The sequence below is a fragment of the Pinus tabuliformis genome, chromosome J, assembly GCF_031772625.1.
Source record: "Pinus tabuliformis cultivar Carrire ecotype Pingquan chromosome J, CPIR1, whole genome shotgun sequence".
In the NCBI taxonomy this organism is placed as follows: domain Eukaryota; kingdom Viridiplantae; phylum Streptophyta; class Pinopsida; order Pinales; family Pinaceae; genus Pinus; species Pinus tabuliformis.
The window spans coordinates 898,615,907-898,632,267 of record NC_142295.1 but is presented as its reverse complement, the minus strand read 5'-3'; the positions used below and the strand labels follow the sequence as shown (position 1 = coordinate 898,632,267).

Sequence of the window (16,361 nt, the reverse complement as noted above, 5' to 3'; positions counted from 1 at the left end):
ATACAAATGTTATAATAAGAGACTCCTAAAAATTGTTTAATCCATTGATGCTGTAATCAATGAAGCATGCAGAAATTTGAAATAGGTGACATCAACAAAAGAAGATGATAATAATGAAGACGGTGAATGCTTTCCCATATCAAATCGAAATGATATAGAGGAAGAAACCATTGAAGCCATAAGAATGTTTCTTGCTCTTTCAAGTTTTCTAAAATTCAAAGTTTATCAAATGGATGTAAAATCTGCAATTCTTAATGGAGATTTAGAAGAAGTATACATTGAAAAACCAGAAGGATTCATTCTGGGAAATGATGCAAAGCTTGTATGCAAACTCAAAAAGGCTTTATATGGACTGAAACAAGCTCCAAGGGCATGTTATTATCGTCTTGACAAATATCTTCAACAACAAGGCTTCACAAAAGGATCTGCAGACAACAACTTATATACAAAAATTGAGAATGATAAACTACTAATTATTGTTGTTTATGTTGATGATATCATCTTTGGTAGTAATGAAGAATCTGAGTTAAAACGTTTCTTCTGTTATGCAACAATAATTTGAAATGTCTTTACTTGGAAAACTAACCTATTTTCTTGGTCTACAAGTGCAACAAACAAAAGATGGAATCTTTCTCTCACAAACTAAATATCTCAAGCAGATTCTGAAGAAGTACGGAATGGAAGATTCCAAACTAGTATGTACTCCAATGGTAACATGATGTAGTCTCAGTTCTAATGATGATTCTCCTACAATGAATCAACCAGAGTACAAATCTATGATTGGAAGTCTACTTTATCTAACAGGTACCAGACTAGATATCATGCTTGCAGTAGGAATTGTTGGAAGATTCTAATTCAATCCGAAGGAATCACATCTTTAGGGAGTAAAAAGAATATTCAAATATCTCCAAGGAACTCAAGACGTTGGTCTATGGTATCCTAAAGATATAGATCTCACTCTTCATGCATATATAGATGTGGATTGGGCTGGAAATGTTCGTGACCAAAAAAGCACTAGTGGAGGTGCATTTTATATGGGATCACGATTAGTATCTTGGTTCAGCAAGAAACAAAGTTTGATTTCCTTATCTATAGCAGAAGCAGAATATGTGGCTGTTGCATCTTGCTGCACACAACTTCTCTGGATGATGAAAACATTACAAGATATTCAAATTAAATTTTCTCCACCCATCTCCATCCTATGTGATAATACAAGTGCTATTAGTATTTCAAAAAATCTTGTTATGCATTCCAAGACCAAGAACATACCCATTAAGTATCACTTTCTACGAGAACAAGTGCTTGAACAAAAGGTTAAATTAGAGTATGTTCCCTCTAAAGATCAAGTTGCTAATATATTTGCCAAACCTCTTCCCAAAGAAGCATTTGAATATCTCAGAAAAAACTGGGAGTTGTTTTTGCCTCATCTTGTTGTTAAAACAAGTTTGTTTAGATTCAGAGGATTGTTTTCTATACATGGATTTCATGAAGGAGAGTCGAGTATATATGCGTGTTTCTGTGCTGGCAGTAGTGTATATGTTTTTCTGATAGAAAAACAATGGGTCAGACTCAAAATCAATTTCTGACATGGTTGTTCAGTCTGATGTTGATGGATACAATCTGCTGATATGCTTTTCTCATTGATGTTTATTTAATTGATAAAGATGCTTTGATGAATGAATTTTTGACAATGTACAGGTAGCATAAGTTCAGGGGGAGCATTAGCCTTCAAAATATTATGCATTGTTAGCATCATGGTTGCTGAATTTAGCGATGGTCTTAGTTATTAATGTCATTTGATGAAAAGGCCATGTAAAGATCTATGGTGTAATAATATGTCTCTTTTTGTCATAGTCTATTATGAATGAGTCCTTTTGGACATATGATGTAATTTGTACCCCCACTATGCATGGGAAGGATGATGTAATAATTGCAATTTTCAGTCAGTATGAGAATTTGATGTATCTCCACTTAGTTGGGTGATTGATGTCTGTATGATACATTGGTGATAGGCTGGTCATACTCACATAGTTGAGTTATAGAATCATGTTATTCTTTTGAAAAATATTGATGCAGACTCTTCATATGCTCAGGGGGGGCATGGACAGTATAGTATATCTCATCATGTACTAAGGGGGAGAATATCTTGGTCTGCCCTTTTCCCTTGATGTCAAAAGTTTTATGATTCAATATCTTTAGAGGTATACGCAGGTTGGATTACAAAAAGTAGTGTATACATGCAAATTGTCCTCATTGAAGTAGCGTATACATTCTCACATATGATTTTTGAGGTTGCAGTTGGTTCTGGTTGTTGATGCAGTGTTCTGGGTTTAGCTATGTGTTCTGGTGACAATGATCTAACTATTTAGATTGATTAATTGCGTTTTTCTTCAGAGTTGATGGGTTTCAATGATTAGTTGATGCAGTTGTATTTTATGGTTGTATTACAGTTGTGGTGATTGATTTTGATCTTCAATGTTACTGATGGGTCCAGTATGAACATTTGATGAAACATGGCTTACATATTGTGTTGATGTGTACCATGAGTATCGAGTCTAAAAATTTATGAAACGCGGTCCTTGGAGGAAGAGTGGAAGGGGTAGCCTTCTGTAGTTTGGCGCCTATGTACTGGTACAAGTTTACGCCAGTACAAGAGCCATGGGGTTGCAGCTCCCTTCTAGTAGTAGCTGGAGAACAAGTAAAGGTTGTAGCCTTCTGTAGGTTGGCACCTACATAGTGGTAAACATATCAGGCAGTACAAGAGCTAGGGGGTTGGAGCTCCCTTCCAGTAGAAGCTGGAAAATGAGTGAAGGTTGTAGCCTTCATTAGGTAGATGCCTACGTACTAGAAAAATTATGCACGAGTACAAAAATTGTAAACACTTTTTATAATAAGAAGATTAAAGACTGAGACAACAACAGTGGTGGTTTTTTCCCACATTGGGTTTCCACCTGAAAAATCATAGTGTTCATGTGTGATACTTATGTGTTTTGATTTATTTTGTTCTTACTGCATCTGTTTACTGCTTAGTAAATGCATCACACTCAGATTTAATTTCAAGAGACAATGAATTAGTTGTTTTACAAGTTTATTATCTATACGATGGTTTCATTCATTATAGTCGCAGACATACACTGTTTGGTTTCTGTAAAATTGCGTATACAGTTTGAAAAGGAAAAATTATTATTGTGAAAGTTTAAATACTGATTCACACCCCCCCCCCCCCCCTCCTCTCATTATTTTTCCTAACAACCGAGAGAATATCTAGAGCACAATGAAATAGTGGAAATAAAGTCCCTGTTAAACAAGTCCATGTTGATGTCAAGTCTCTAGACAAGCTCGTGTCGAAGAAAAATAAGCCCCAACCAAATCATAATTTTGAATTTCTTTATGATAATACTCCAACTCATAAGGAAGATGATAATTGTGATAACCATTGTCAACACAAGGCTGATAATGATTTATTTACTCAAAGTATGTATTGGGAGCAACATTATACTATTATTGTTCCTTATCTAGAGCATAGAAATCGACAACTTCAATAGGAAATGACCAATTAATATTGATGAATAAGCTTAGGGAAAGTCAACATGATAAAAATACTTATGGGTTGGAGGAAAAGCCACAATCATCAGATACTCACATTATCATCAAATTTGCTAATGTCAAAGAGGTTACAATTTTATATCCTAATAGTCAAATTTCTGTCAAATAATATGATGTCATTTGTTTATTTATAGGTTGTAATTTTGGCAAGGTATGCTTATTTGTTTTTATTTAGTTTATTAGTTTTGAGAGAAACTATAAAATCTCATATTTTGTAGCCCCTTTATGGTAATTTTATTATCAGTTATTAATTTCATGTTTTCGTTTGGTAATACGTACTCCTTATCTTATAGGAGTTGGAATTTGTAGCCGCTTTATGCTAATTTTATTATCAATTATTAATTTCATGTTTTCGGTTTGTAATAGGTACTCCTTATCTTACAAAGTTGGAATTGGTTCTCACTAGGATGGTTACTATGGATATGGCGCAACATTTTCAATTCGCTTGTGGATACCCTATTAGATAATTGTGTCACTTTTCTTTAATTCTTTATCAGCTCATTAATGACCTAATTTAATAATATTTAAAATGATGCACAACCATTGGAATGAAAGAGGAATTGGATGGGAAATAGAGAATCCTATTGTTGATCTTGAATTTATGGTGATGGGACTTGGACTATTGAGACTACATGGTAAAGACAAATTATAAATAATAATAAATTATATATAATTAAAAGATTATAATTAGACAATTTAAAATTCAAATATTAAAATAGATATTCATTTCTCTATATTTAATAAAAAATAATTATTTTAATTGTCTGCATGGGGTAGCTCAAGCGGCAGTGGCCGTGGAAATGAAGTCTCACCGAACCGGAAGTCTTGGGTTCAAATCTTGCGCTACCCTTCCCGTGTAGTGGGGTATGTAATGGACATGAAATCGGAGAGTCCTACCAAAACTTACAAAAAAAACAAATAATTATCTTAATTTATAACATAATATTATATTAATATAAAATAAAATCTCAAATCAATTTTATATATATATATATATATATATATATATATATATATATATATATATATATATATAAATTGATTTGAGATTTTATTTTATATTAATATAATATTATATATATAATATAATAAAATCTCAAATCAATTATATATATATATATACATACACACACGAAGCAAAACTTAAAAATTGTTACAACTATTATTATTATAGCCATGAACTTTACTACATCTTAATCACATATTGGAAGTCAATATTTCATACTCACCAACTTATAACTTCTTTAATCCACTCAATATATATATATATATATATATATATATATATATAAAATTTACATGACTTTCCTTCATACTGTTAAGATTAATTATATATATATATATATATATATATATATATATATATATATATATATATATATATAGTTGGTTATTTTTTTGGTTATTTTTCTAAGTGGAGAGTATCATATGCATTGAGATTCCCATTTCATAGAAACTTAAACCATGTTTTTACATTGTAATAGGGTTTCCACTTTGTTAACACTCACAAAATAACTTACTCCAACCTAACTTGCTCCATCCTAGATTTGTGTGTCTACACAAGGCCCATGGATAGTCCAAATTCCATGTCTTGAACTCTGCATTAAATGGAGTTATATGTTGTAAAAGTTTTATAACAATAAATAATTCTCGTAATAACACCAACGTTCATCTGTTCAAAGAGTGACATAAACGGTGGGCCTGAGCAGAAATGTGTGCAGGCTTAGAGAACCTGCAATCAAGATAAGGGTTGCCCTTTTCTAAAAATACAACCAATTATAATAAAATTAGAATAGAATCAACTATTAAAAAATGACGAAGAAATATATGGTTCCATTTCACTTTAACACACTCTAGTGGGATGGATTCTCACCTCTAAACAATTTTGTGTATCTTAAAGGGAACACAAAACAATTCATTTAAGTCAGTTGCACCTTTATGTTTTACAAATATATATTTGAATTCCTTAGTTTCCTGGAATCTGCAGCTGTCTCAATTTGGGATCACATCCCTAAATACCTCTAGCATTGGTTTGTTGTGCATAAATCCCTCAGGACCCTTCAATTTTTTATCTTATGGGTCATCTGGAGAGCACGTAATGCACTAATATTTGGTTCCTCCTAGCCTTCTATCTATAGAACCAAGTCTTTGATCATGGCCTACTTTAAAGAATTTTCTCGTGAGCCCTTCCCTTCTCCTCGCCCCTCTCGCTCCTCCTTTTATCTTTGGTCTTCCTTTCCAGTTGGATTCTTTAATGGAGCCAATTCCTTTGGGTCATGTGGTTGTAGAATGATCATTTATCTAGAACCTGATCACCTCTTCAGATTCCTTTGGTTTGGTGGAAAGGGTTTGAATGCTAGGGCCGAGCTTCTGGCCTTATGGGGCACTCTCTATTGTGCTTCATGGATTGGATTGACAAGCATTTCCATCTTTGGGGACTCTAAAGTTATTATCGAATGGGCCAGCAACTGATGTAAACTTCAGAATCTGAATCTTCTCTCCTAGCAATAGCGGATCAAAACTCTATCTCAATCATTCCTTCATATTTCCTTCTCTCACATCTATCATGAGCACAACAAGGAAGCTAAAATTTTGTCCAAAAGTGGATGTTCTACCTTGCTGGGCTCGATCCACTTCCAGAAATTCATCTCAGTCTCTCTTCTTCGCTTGGGACAAATCACTTACTAACTCTTCACCTGATCCATTTTTGAGTTGGGCCTCCTGCTTTTTGGCACTTAGCATTTTTTATTGTTGCGGCTTTCTCTTGATGTTGCTTTCTGCTACATGTTTACTGCAGGATTATTTCCTTTTTGTTCATACATTGGATGTGGAGTTGGTTATTTCATTGCATCAATAGCTCTGCTGTTATGGATAATCTTCATGTCTTTGTTTCTACTTTCTTCTATTGTTGTTACTTTTAGGAGGATGCATATATGTTTCTTAGGCTCCACCCGAGGAATTTCACAAAAGAGATTCTATTATCCAATGGGAAGGATGACTCTTGCAATCTGTTATTCATCTTTAAATGCATAATTATTTAGTTAAAATATAGATAAATGCACAAGCTTTTAAGAAGGACCTAGTCTATTAGGTGATTCCTTGAATTCCTAGACATATAGTGATAGATGGCAATCTAATGGTCAAATCAAATTTAAGGTTCCTCAAATTTTATGTGGATAAACTTTTGAAAATATAGTAACCCATTCAAAATTTAAGGATAAAATCTTAGTAGAAGGCATATCCCTGATAATAAACACTTTTTAATTGAAAGAACTACAAAAGGACTATTTTTTCCTAGTGATTTAAAAAAATCTCATCAAATTTAAGTAATCTTCTTAAATTTGAAGAAGGTTTATGTAGTATACCTAAGGTATATTATAAAAAATATTATATAATGCACTAAATAAATATCATGTAATAATTGTTCTATAACTAATCAATATTACATATTAATGATTATATTACATAATAATTGTCATATGACTACTGTTACATAATACTTATTTATTAAATTATGATCATAAATCTAATAACATATCTTAAGTATATTACATTTTTTGAAATAAGAAAAAATTAACTAATGGTTAGGGACATTTGTTTTTTTTTTGGGAAGTCAAATGTTGAAATCTAAAAGGGCTTTTCCCATATTTACATTTATTTTATAGTAGAGCCAAAATGATTGAAATATTTTATTTATAATCAATTTTTTATTTTTTATAATTTCTTTTTAAATGCCACATATTAATTTTATATAAAGAATTGAAAGAATTGCACACCTCCCTTTAAATATTTTTATTAGGAATTCTTGTTAAGAAATAATCATTTTTTTTTACTTTCAAATATATATATATATATATATATATATATATATATATATATATATATATATATATATATATATATTCTTTCATATAAATAATAATATGGATATTTAAATAGTTTATGTAAAACTTGTATTGAAATATTTTTAACAAGTATAAAAATTATAAATCTTCCACATTTAGAACTGGAAATATATTTATTTTCTATACCTTTAATTATTTTATTTTTTAAAATTGATATAAAATTTTATTATTTCACATTAACATCTAAATATTTTATTTATACTTGAGTGTGGGAGTGAAATATTTTACATCTTCTAAGTTGTAATGTAATTTAAAGTAATCAAATAGGTATATTCATTTTTATTTTTTATTTAGAAAATATTTCATTTATATTTATATTTTTTTATTTTTAATTATAGTTGACATTATTTTTTATTTAGAAAATATTTCATTTATATTTATATTTTTTTTTGCTTTTAATTACTTTTATCATTTTTTTAAGTTGATAGAAAATTATGTTATTTCACATGAACATTGGAATATTTTATTTATGGTTGAGAGAGAGTGAAATATTCTTACCACATCTTATGAGTTGTAATATCGACAAAAATTAAACAAGCACATGGAAAGTGGGATTATTTGTATTTTACTAGTACAACCACATTACAAATATTAATATAGCCTAAGGCTTCATATATATAACCAAAAGACTATTACAACATAGAATGCTACACATTTACCTCATTAACCAGGTATAAAAGGGTTATGGGTCAACTTTAACTTAAGAAAAAAAAGAATTATAAATGAATGTTATAGATAATAAAGGGGAACTTACATGGATGAACTTATTAGAATTGGAATAATCTCAAATCCCTAAGAAATTGGTGGGTGGGGAGCCACGTGGCTGAAAAGATCCTCATCCACCTTAAGTTGAAATAAAAAGTATTTAGCAATAATACTTTTAATTAAAACTAACCACAACCAAATAAATATATCTATTTTTGTTTTAGATTATGGTTAACATTGTTTTTTATTTAGAAAATATTTTACTTTTATTTTAAAAAGAAAAATAATTACATATTTCCTTAAATGTAAAATATTGTTCAACACTAACTTATAAAAAATAAAAAATAAAATACAAATTTTATAACAAATAATATTACCTCTTTTTAAATTGATATTTTTTAATAAATTTTAAAAATATAAAACTATTTAAGTAAATTCCTAAATAATTATAATATTAATAATAACTACATTGGTAAATAATACTAATATTTATAATTTTATTTTTAAATACCCATTTTCCATAAATCAATATCTAATATTAACAGTTATTTAATTTTTAATAGAAATTGTAATAATTAAAAACAAATTAATTGATTTGAACGGAGTGCGGTGAATGAGCCAACAACTTAATTTTTTTTTTAAGTAATTTCAATGCGCTAACCATTTTCTTGTGCATTTATTCCATTGCACAAGCTGCCATCGGTGCCCCGTACATTTATTCCATTGCACAAGCTGCCATCGGTGCCCTGTACATTTATTCCATTGCAAAAGCTGGCATCGGTGCCATGTACTTTTAAATTTAATTCCATGCCTGGAGTTGTCGGCTAGACGACGCTGAGACAACGATAGATGTCACACATAAGCTTCTGGTTGTAAAAGTTTTCCGAGATAAACAATTCCGATAGTGAATATCAACACATCTCTTATTGAAGACAAAGTAGTAGTAAAGAGTTGTTTGACTTTTCCATGTCATCAATGTCATGTCATGTCATGAATCATCATGTTCCACATCATTTGTTGATTATGTAAATTCTATATTGGAAAATGTAATGTAAAATGGAAGTCCAAAAGTCATCTATGTAATGTGAAAAGTCATGTGGGAGTTGAAAGGTCATAGAGAAGTCAAACAGTGATGAGGGTAGTCCAAGAGTTACATGGGAGGTGAATGATCACCCCATTTGTTATATATACACCCACATTGTACATGGAAATGGATTTTCACCTTGGTTCCTCCTACCAAGAATTAAAGAGGAAGATAGTTATTTTGGAGGAGAAAGTGACTTCTATAATGCTCCACTATTGGGGCTAGTGGTGTTCGTTGTTTCAATGTATCTAAGAACTTTTACTTAATTCAGAAGCTCGTTGAGATGACACAATTTCATGCATATGTCATGAATATTGTAAGATTGTTTTTTGAGTGTTTAAGATGGATGTTGTTTCTCATATGTACTAAGGAAATTGAACTATTTCAGTGGCTTTGGTACTTATCTTGTTAAAAGTGTGTTGTATTTGCTTTAATAATCATTACTTCCTTGCGAAATATTTTTCTGGTTGATAAACGATTCATTCTTATGTATGTGCTTGTGTGCCTTTTCTATATTTGTATTATTACTTGTCTTTAAAGGTCCCACTTTTCTCTCCCCTTTCGGTAGAAGGACCTTGATACTTTCCGCAGTTGAACATTTCACAAGGCATAATCACTTGCTAATATACCTGTGTATTACTTTCTTGTGTTGAACTTTCTAGCCAAGGAAAATCTACAACATACATGGTAGTCAGGTCGATACTCCGGATGGGGCTCCTACTCCATATAGTGTGAGGTCTAATTGGGACTTCACATCAGGGAGACCCCTTTAGTTGACAAATTTCCAGCACTCACAACAGATTGTAATTAAAAAAAAGCCCTGCAATTTCATCATAGATCGCATGAAAAATATAGCTTGAAGCTACTCTCATCACAGATAAACTTTATAAAGAATAAGCTACTCTTATCACATAATTTATTGACACTAATATATTAATTTTATTCCAAGATGGTGTGGTTCCATTCATAAACTTCCATGCTTGGAAATGTAACAAACATGTTCATTGCAATGTTTTCAATTCACCATTGCAAGACCAACCTAGTCAAGTATTCTTTGTTCGGGTCTATTCTGTCTAGCTTCTTATACTTGGCATAACTCTAAATAAAAAAGGTTTGACAATGCAACTGATGATTTTTAATTTTAATAAAATGCATTTCCAAAAAACATCTTGACTTCCTTGATACTCAACATGGGTGGTGTACTGCTATATAATTGTGCAGGTTGTTTTTGGAATCAATTTGTATTTTTATGATAGATGTCTCATCCTACCCTTATGTTTCAATGGTCTATGCCATAAAGTGAAGCAATTGTATCTACTTTACACCTCTCTAAAGTTAACAGCTTCGTCGTGATGGTAATAACATATGGTGCATAAGAACACCATGGAATATGGTGAGAGCCATGTACTTGATAATGTCACACACAATACCCTTCTTGATGGGCTTTGTAAAGATCGTAGAGTACAATTCAAGATGTTTATAAGTTTTGGAATGGCATATGCCATAAACTAAAGCAGTTGCATCTACATTACAACTACTTAAAGTTAACAACTTCGTTATGATGATAGCTTATGGTTCATAAGAACACCATTGTATATGGGAAAACCTGTGGATACTATCACACACAATACCCTTATTGAAGACCTTTGTAAAGATGGTAGCGTAGAATTTATGATGCATATAAGTATTGGAAAGGCATGGTTTTGATCTTGTCTTTAATGTTATGACTCCCTATTTGAAATTCCTATTTATATTGTAGATTTTGAAATATTTTATAAATATGAATACTTCAAAAATATAATGAATAAAACAAATATTATTATAGTTTATACCCATAAATGATCGAACAACAACCTCTAAATAAGATACCCATGGTGTGAGTGCAAATGAATTGTAATACCATCACCCAAGCTCTTTGCGATGCTAATTTTGGACAAAGGTCAAAAGTATAATATCATCATTCGGGCTCTCTGTAATGTAAACAAGTTTGGATGGAGGACATGAGCAATTATATTGCAAGTATTAAAGTTTTTAAACCTTGGGAGATGGTCTATTGTATTGCCAATATGAAAAGTTTTTTAATAATGCGAAATGGAGTTCATATGACATGTATTTAAATTTTAAATTTCTGTAAGCAATGCCAAAATTCTTATAAGATGTGATCATTTTACTGTATTGCAAAGGTATAAATCTCCTTGTAAAATATGTGATGTGAATTACCAGTATGGTAGTAGGGTAGAAAGTGTTAAAAAACACAAAAAATTGTGAGGCTGTAGAATAAAATAAGAATCACGCAGAGACCTTCCCAATTAGTGTTTCACAAACCCCAACCCCATATAAAACCCTAACCCTAAAGATTTGAAATTCACACAATTGAGTCGAAATTTAAAAATTAGGCAAGGATAGCCATGTAAATTAGGCAAGGTTAGCTTTTTTTGTGCTTGAACACATTACTCTCAAGTCAAATTAAGCAATATTTAATAAATTTCTTGTTCAACCTTAAAATCAGAGCCATAACCCATCACAGATAACCCTAAAATCAAAGCCATAATAGCCATAACAAATCCATAACAATAATTTACCCTACACAAAACCGAAACCAAAATTAGAGCCACAACATCAATTTACCTCCACAAAACCGAAAAAAATAGAGCCATAACACCGAGACTACAGTTTCTAGCAAGAAAGAATGTGTTAAAAGACACAGAAATTGTGAGCGATACCTACACACCGTTGCAATAGTGATGAAGACTAGAACAAATCTTACTTACAACGAACTCCTATAACTAAAAATAAGACAGTGGTGTTACACTCTAAGAAAACCCAAGAGAAATCCATGTAAAAACAATTGCAGAATTTGAAGGGTTACATTCATGAAATAGGACTCAAGCATGAAACCTCCATATCAACCATTCGACCTAATGAAATTTGCAATAAGTCAGGGACAAATTTACCACGATTTGGTGCACCACAAGGAACTTACAACAATCCGCTAAGGGATAAATTATAAGAACCCCGTAAACGGCAGAGCCCCCACAATCTCATCGAAAAAACCTCACACGAAGAAAATGACAATCATAAGAGGCAAGGAAATGAAGGCTTCTATCATGGCATTCAAGGGAGCATAATGCCCACACATGAGGCATGAGCAACATAAACGAGGGCATAATACCACCTCCTATGTTTGAGCAAGAACAAACCCTAAACAACCTCGAAAATGATCGTGAGCAATGCCAAAAGGTTGGCGACTCCTCACCTTTCATGTATGACACTTATTGTACGGTCCATGTGAATGAATACATGCACTTTGATGACTTGGAAGGGAGGGCACACAACAACTAGTGTCCCCTATGGCTCCTCACAATTTTTTAAGCCAAAAACACATGACTTCTCGCATAGTGATGGTTCCATCTCACCTTGGCTTTGGCCTGCTTCTTAGTTCTCCTTGTTCTCTATCTTTTCAAATGCTCTCAAGGAGTTTTATGCAACTTGGTGCTCTCATACCATGACGAAGATTGCAAAGGTTGAAAACATGAAACTAGAAATGAAGTGAACTAGCTCTAACTCTTTTCATCATTCAGTAACATCTAAATAAATTACATAAGAGAGAAGGAAACAATAATAATAAATCAATGAAATAAGACTCAACTACAACTCAACTAAGTTAAACTAAGTATGACACAGAATAGACAAAAATGAGAGTGAGAGAATGATGTTGTGAAAAATATAACTCAACTAAGTAAATTGACCTGAAAGTGAGTATGACACCCCATAGGCAAAAATGAGAGTGGGTATTAATCCTCTCAACAATATTTTGAATTGAAAGTCAATTAACTGCATCTAGCCGACGAGAATGAGAGTCAAAGATTAATGCTCTCACCAATATTTTGAATTGAAAGGATTTTTTAACGTAATTGTACGAATAAATTGATCTATCTAACTTATTACTCTGAATTGAAAGTGCATTCCATTTTTGAGTTGTACATTAAAACCTGGCTGTCCAATACGTTTTGAAAATGAAATTTTCAAAAAGACATTGAAAAAACCCTTGCCTTATTAAATTATTCAACAAGTTCATCGATTAGTACTATTAGATCTATCTATCTAACTTATATTTTGAATTGAAAGAAAAATTTACCAGTTTGTAAAAATTTCGAGGGCTCCTATCATCGCGTCCGTATTCTGAACAGCGCACCACTAATTTGAAAATTGTTCAGCAATTCTCGTTTCTTCCATAGTCTATTCATGGTATGTTGCCGTAGCTTTCAAATTGAATGCAGGAAGTTTCATATTGACTTATCTGCACCCATCATATGCCAACGAAAATTTATGGACAATAAACAAATTTCGGCATCTCAAATCTTTGGAGTGTAGTGTTGTGGAGAGGAGATCTATTTTCAACGCGGCTACGAAACTTTGGTTTTGGTCACAGAAGTCCTCCTGGACATTGCTTATTTATAGTAATTTCCTACAGCTTAATATTCCACATAATTAAACTCCTTCTCTTCATTGCCATCCCATATTCTCGTTACTGCGACACTGGGTGGACCTAATCATCTCACTCTTGACGCCCATGTGAATACACAGTGCATTCCACGTCTCTTCAGTACGTTTAATAACGGAAGCCCTGCCAGAAAGCACAGAAGCATCTACCTACGATCGGGTACGCACACAATTTTAAGTTTAATTGTACATTTATCTCGTGTTAGTTTCGATTCGATTTCTTAGTATTATTGAATATGCAGGTTCAAGCAACATCATTGCTCGTGTTGGCGAAGACTCGAGTTCCCTTTCCAATCACTCCGATAAAAAGAAGACTGGTACGCTTATTTTCATGCCCTGGGCCGAAAATAATTTAAATGTTCACAACATCCTGCCAAGTGATTAATTGCACTATTATTTTTTTCATTTTTATGGCATACCTTCAGATTCGCTTTCTGCTCAGACATTAGCGACACCACAATTCCCTCCGGCAGTTTGGAAGGATGATATTATTGATTCTATACTGTCATCTAACAAGGTTAGTATTCTCAGCGGCTGTTCGTTAAATTTCTTGTTTTTCGTTAAATTTCTTCTTTGGAAAATATTATGGTTCACGTCGCAAGAGTGTCAGCCGATATTTTCTAAAACATTATAGTTGACGACTATTAATTTCAGGTGGCAGTAGCTGACGAGAAGCGTGTCGAGACATTAATATCTGATATTAAGAGTATGTTCAGAGGTATTTTAATGTATAATTGAGGGGAGCAGGATGCCATATATTAACAACGGCAAATATTTGGAACTGGCCAAACTGGACTTCAATAATGTGCAGTCTATACACCAAAAGGAGCTCCGCGAGCTTCGAAGGTGCTAGTATTGTTTAATTCGATGTTTCAATCATTTAAGCCTAGTATTGTTTAATTGAATGTCTCATTCATGTAAGTATAAGCTAAGCTAGTGTACCTCGCATTGTTTAAAGGTGGTGGAAATCATCGGGTTTCGCGGAGCTCAATTTCACACGCGATCGCGTGGCTGAAATATTTTTCTCAATCTCCTCTTCTATGTTTGAACCAGAGCTAGCTTCGTGCAGAGCCGCTTTTACCAAATCTACCGCCTGCGCTATCATTTTAGACGACCTATATGACGCTCATGGATCTATAGAAGACATCAGGATGTTCACAGAAGCAGTTAAAAGGTGGAGATTTAATATATTAAATCTCTTTTGATCTAAAAATAGATGAAAGTTTCTGCAATTATTGTGGCTGCTAAACTATGTATTCATGCCTATTCTTCGTCTTTGTTATAGACGGGATCACTCTCTGTTAGACCAAATGCCAGAACACATTAAAATATGCTTCCTGGGTCTGTACAATCTGGTAAATGAAATAGCGGAAGAAGGCTGCAAGAGACAGGGGCGTGACGTGCTAGGCTACATTCGGCACTTAGTACGTACTATGTCAATAATTTTGATGTTACACAAGTTTTTTATTTTCTGCAAAGATACAATTAAATACTGATTATGGATTTATGGGTCATATAATATATGGCAGTGGGAGATCCGGCTTGAAGCATACACGAAAGAAGCAGAATGGTGTGAAGCTGAATATGTGCCGTCCTTCGATGAATACATAGAGACCGCTAATGTGTCAATAGCACTGGCAACTGTCGTTCTGATTGGTGTTCTTTTCACTGGAGAGGTTCTTACAGACCACATACTCTCCCAAGTTGGTTACCGATCCAAATTGGTATATCTCATGTGCTTGACAGGGCGTTTAGTAAGCGATACCAAAAGTTACCAGGCAGGCTAATCAATCTCTTCTAATCCAATGTAGGGTCTCTGTCCCTAGGCGCTTGTAATTTATTTGAACGCTTGCTAATTATGTGCAGGCGGAGAGAGGTCGAGGAGAGGTGGCTTCTGCCATACAGTGTTACATGAAAGACCATCCCGAATTGTCAGAGGAAGAAGCTCTCGAACATATTTATAGTGTCATGCAGGGTTGGAATTTCAAATCCCCTCTGCCCGTCAAATGAAAATTTGACGACGTTTTTGAACTTTTCATGCCCTTCATTTTACGTTCTATTCAAATTTTTGAGTGTCAATCTTCCCTTATCTAGAAACTAATCTTACATTTCAGTGTCCATTAATCTCCCTCTCAAAGTGCCTTGTTTTCCTAAGTTAACATAAGTGTTTTTAAATAGCATGAAACCATACCTTTAAGACTTTATGAGAATTTTTAGCTTTTGAATTAATAATTTTGATTATATACTTAATTGTTAACACTTAAAGAACACTAAAAAAAACCACATGATTAAGATGATAAAAATCCTCAATCACCATTATTAAATGAAAAGTTGGAAAATAATAACACATTGTAAAAGTATGACATTTAAAAAGACAACATCCCTCCTAATCAATAATAAATATTGATATGATGAGGAAAGAAGTTGGAAAGTAAGTTGTAACAATATCTTGATTAAATAGAGCATTTAATAGGCCTGACTCGATACATTATAGATCAATTACTCAATTCTCCTTTCCGTAGTAATGTGAATATGGATTTTATACTTTTTTCCTTGTA

At 32.7% G+C, this 16,361-nt stretch overlaps 1 protein-coding gene across 1 annotated transcript in view; it reads left to right on the top strand.

Annotated features, from left to right (window-relative positions):
• LOC149229577 (monofunctional isopimaradiene synthase, chloroplastic-like) overlaps positions 1-15,744 on the top strand; it is a 98,075-nt gene extending 82,331 nt beyond the window's left edge. The window contains exons 2-5 of the mRNA XM_089378678.1: positions 14,551-14,649; positions 14,762-14,977; positions 15,089-15,227; positions 15,333-15,744. Coding sequence (XP_089234804.1) covers positions 14,551-14,649; positions 14,762-14,977; positions 15,089-15,227; positions 15,333-15,590 — 712 coding nt within the window. The 3' untranslated portion in view covers positions 15,591-15,744. The remainder of the gene's footprint in view (positions 1-14,550; positions 14,650-14,761; positions 14,978-15,088; positions 15,228-15,332) is intronic.
• Positions 15,745-16,361: the final 617 nt, after the last annotated feature.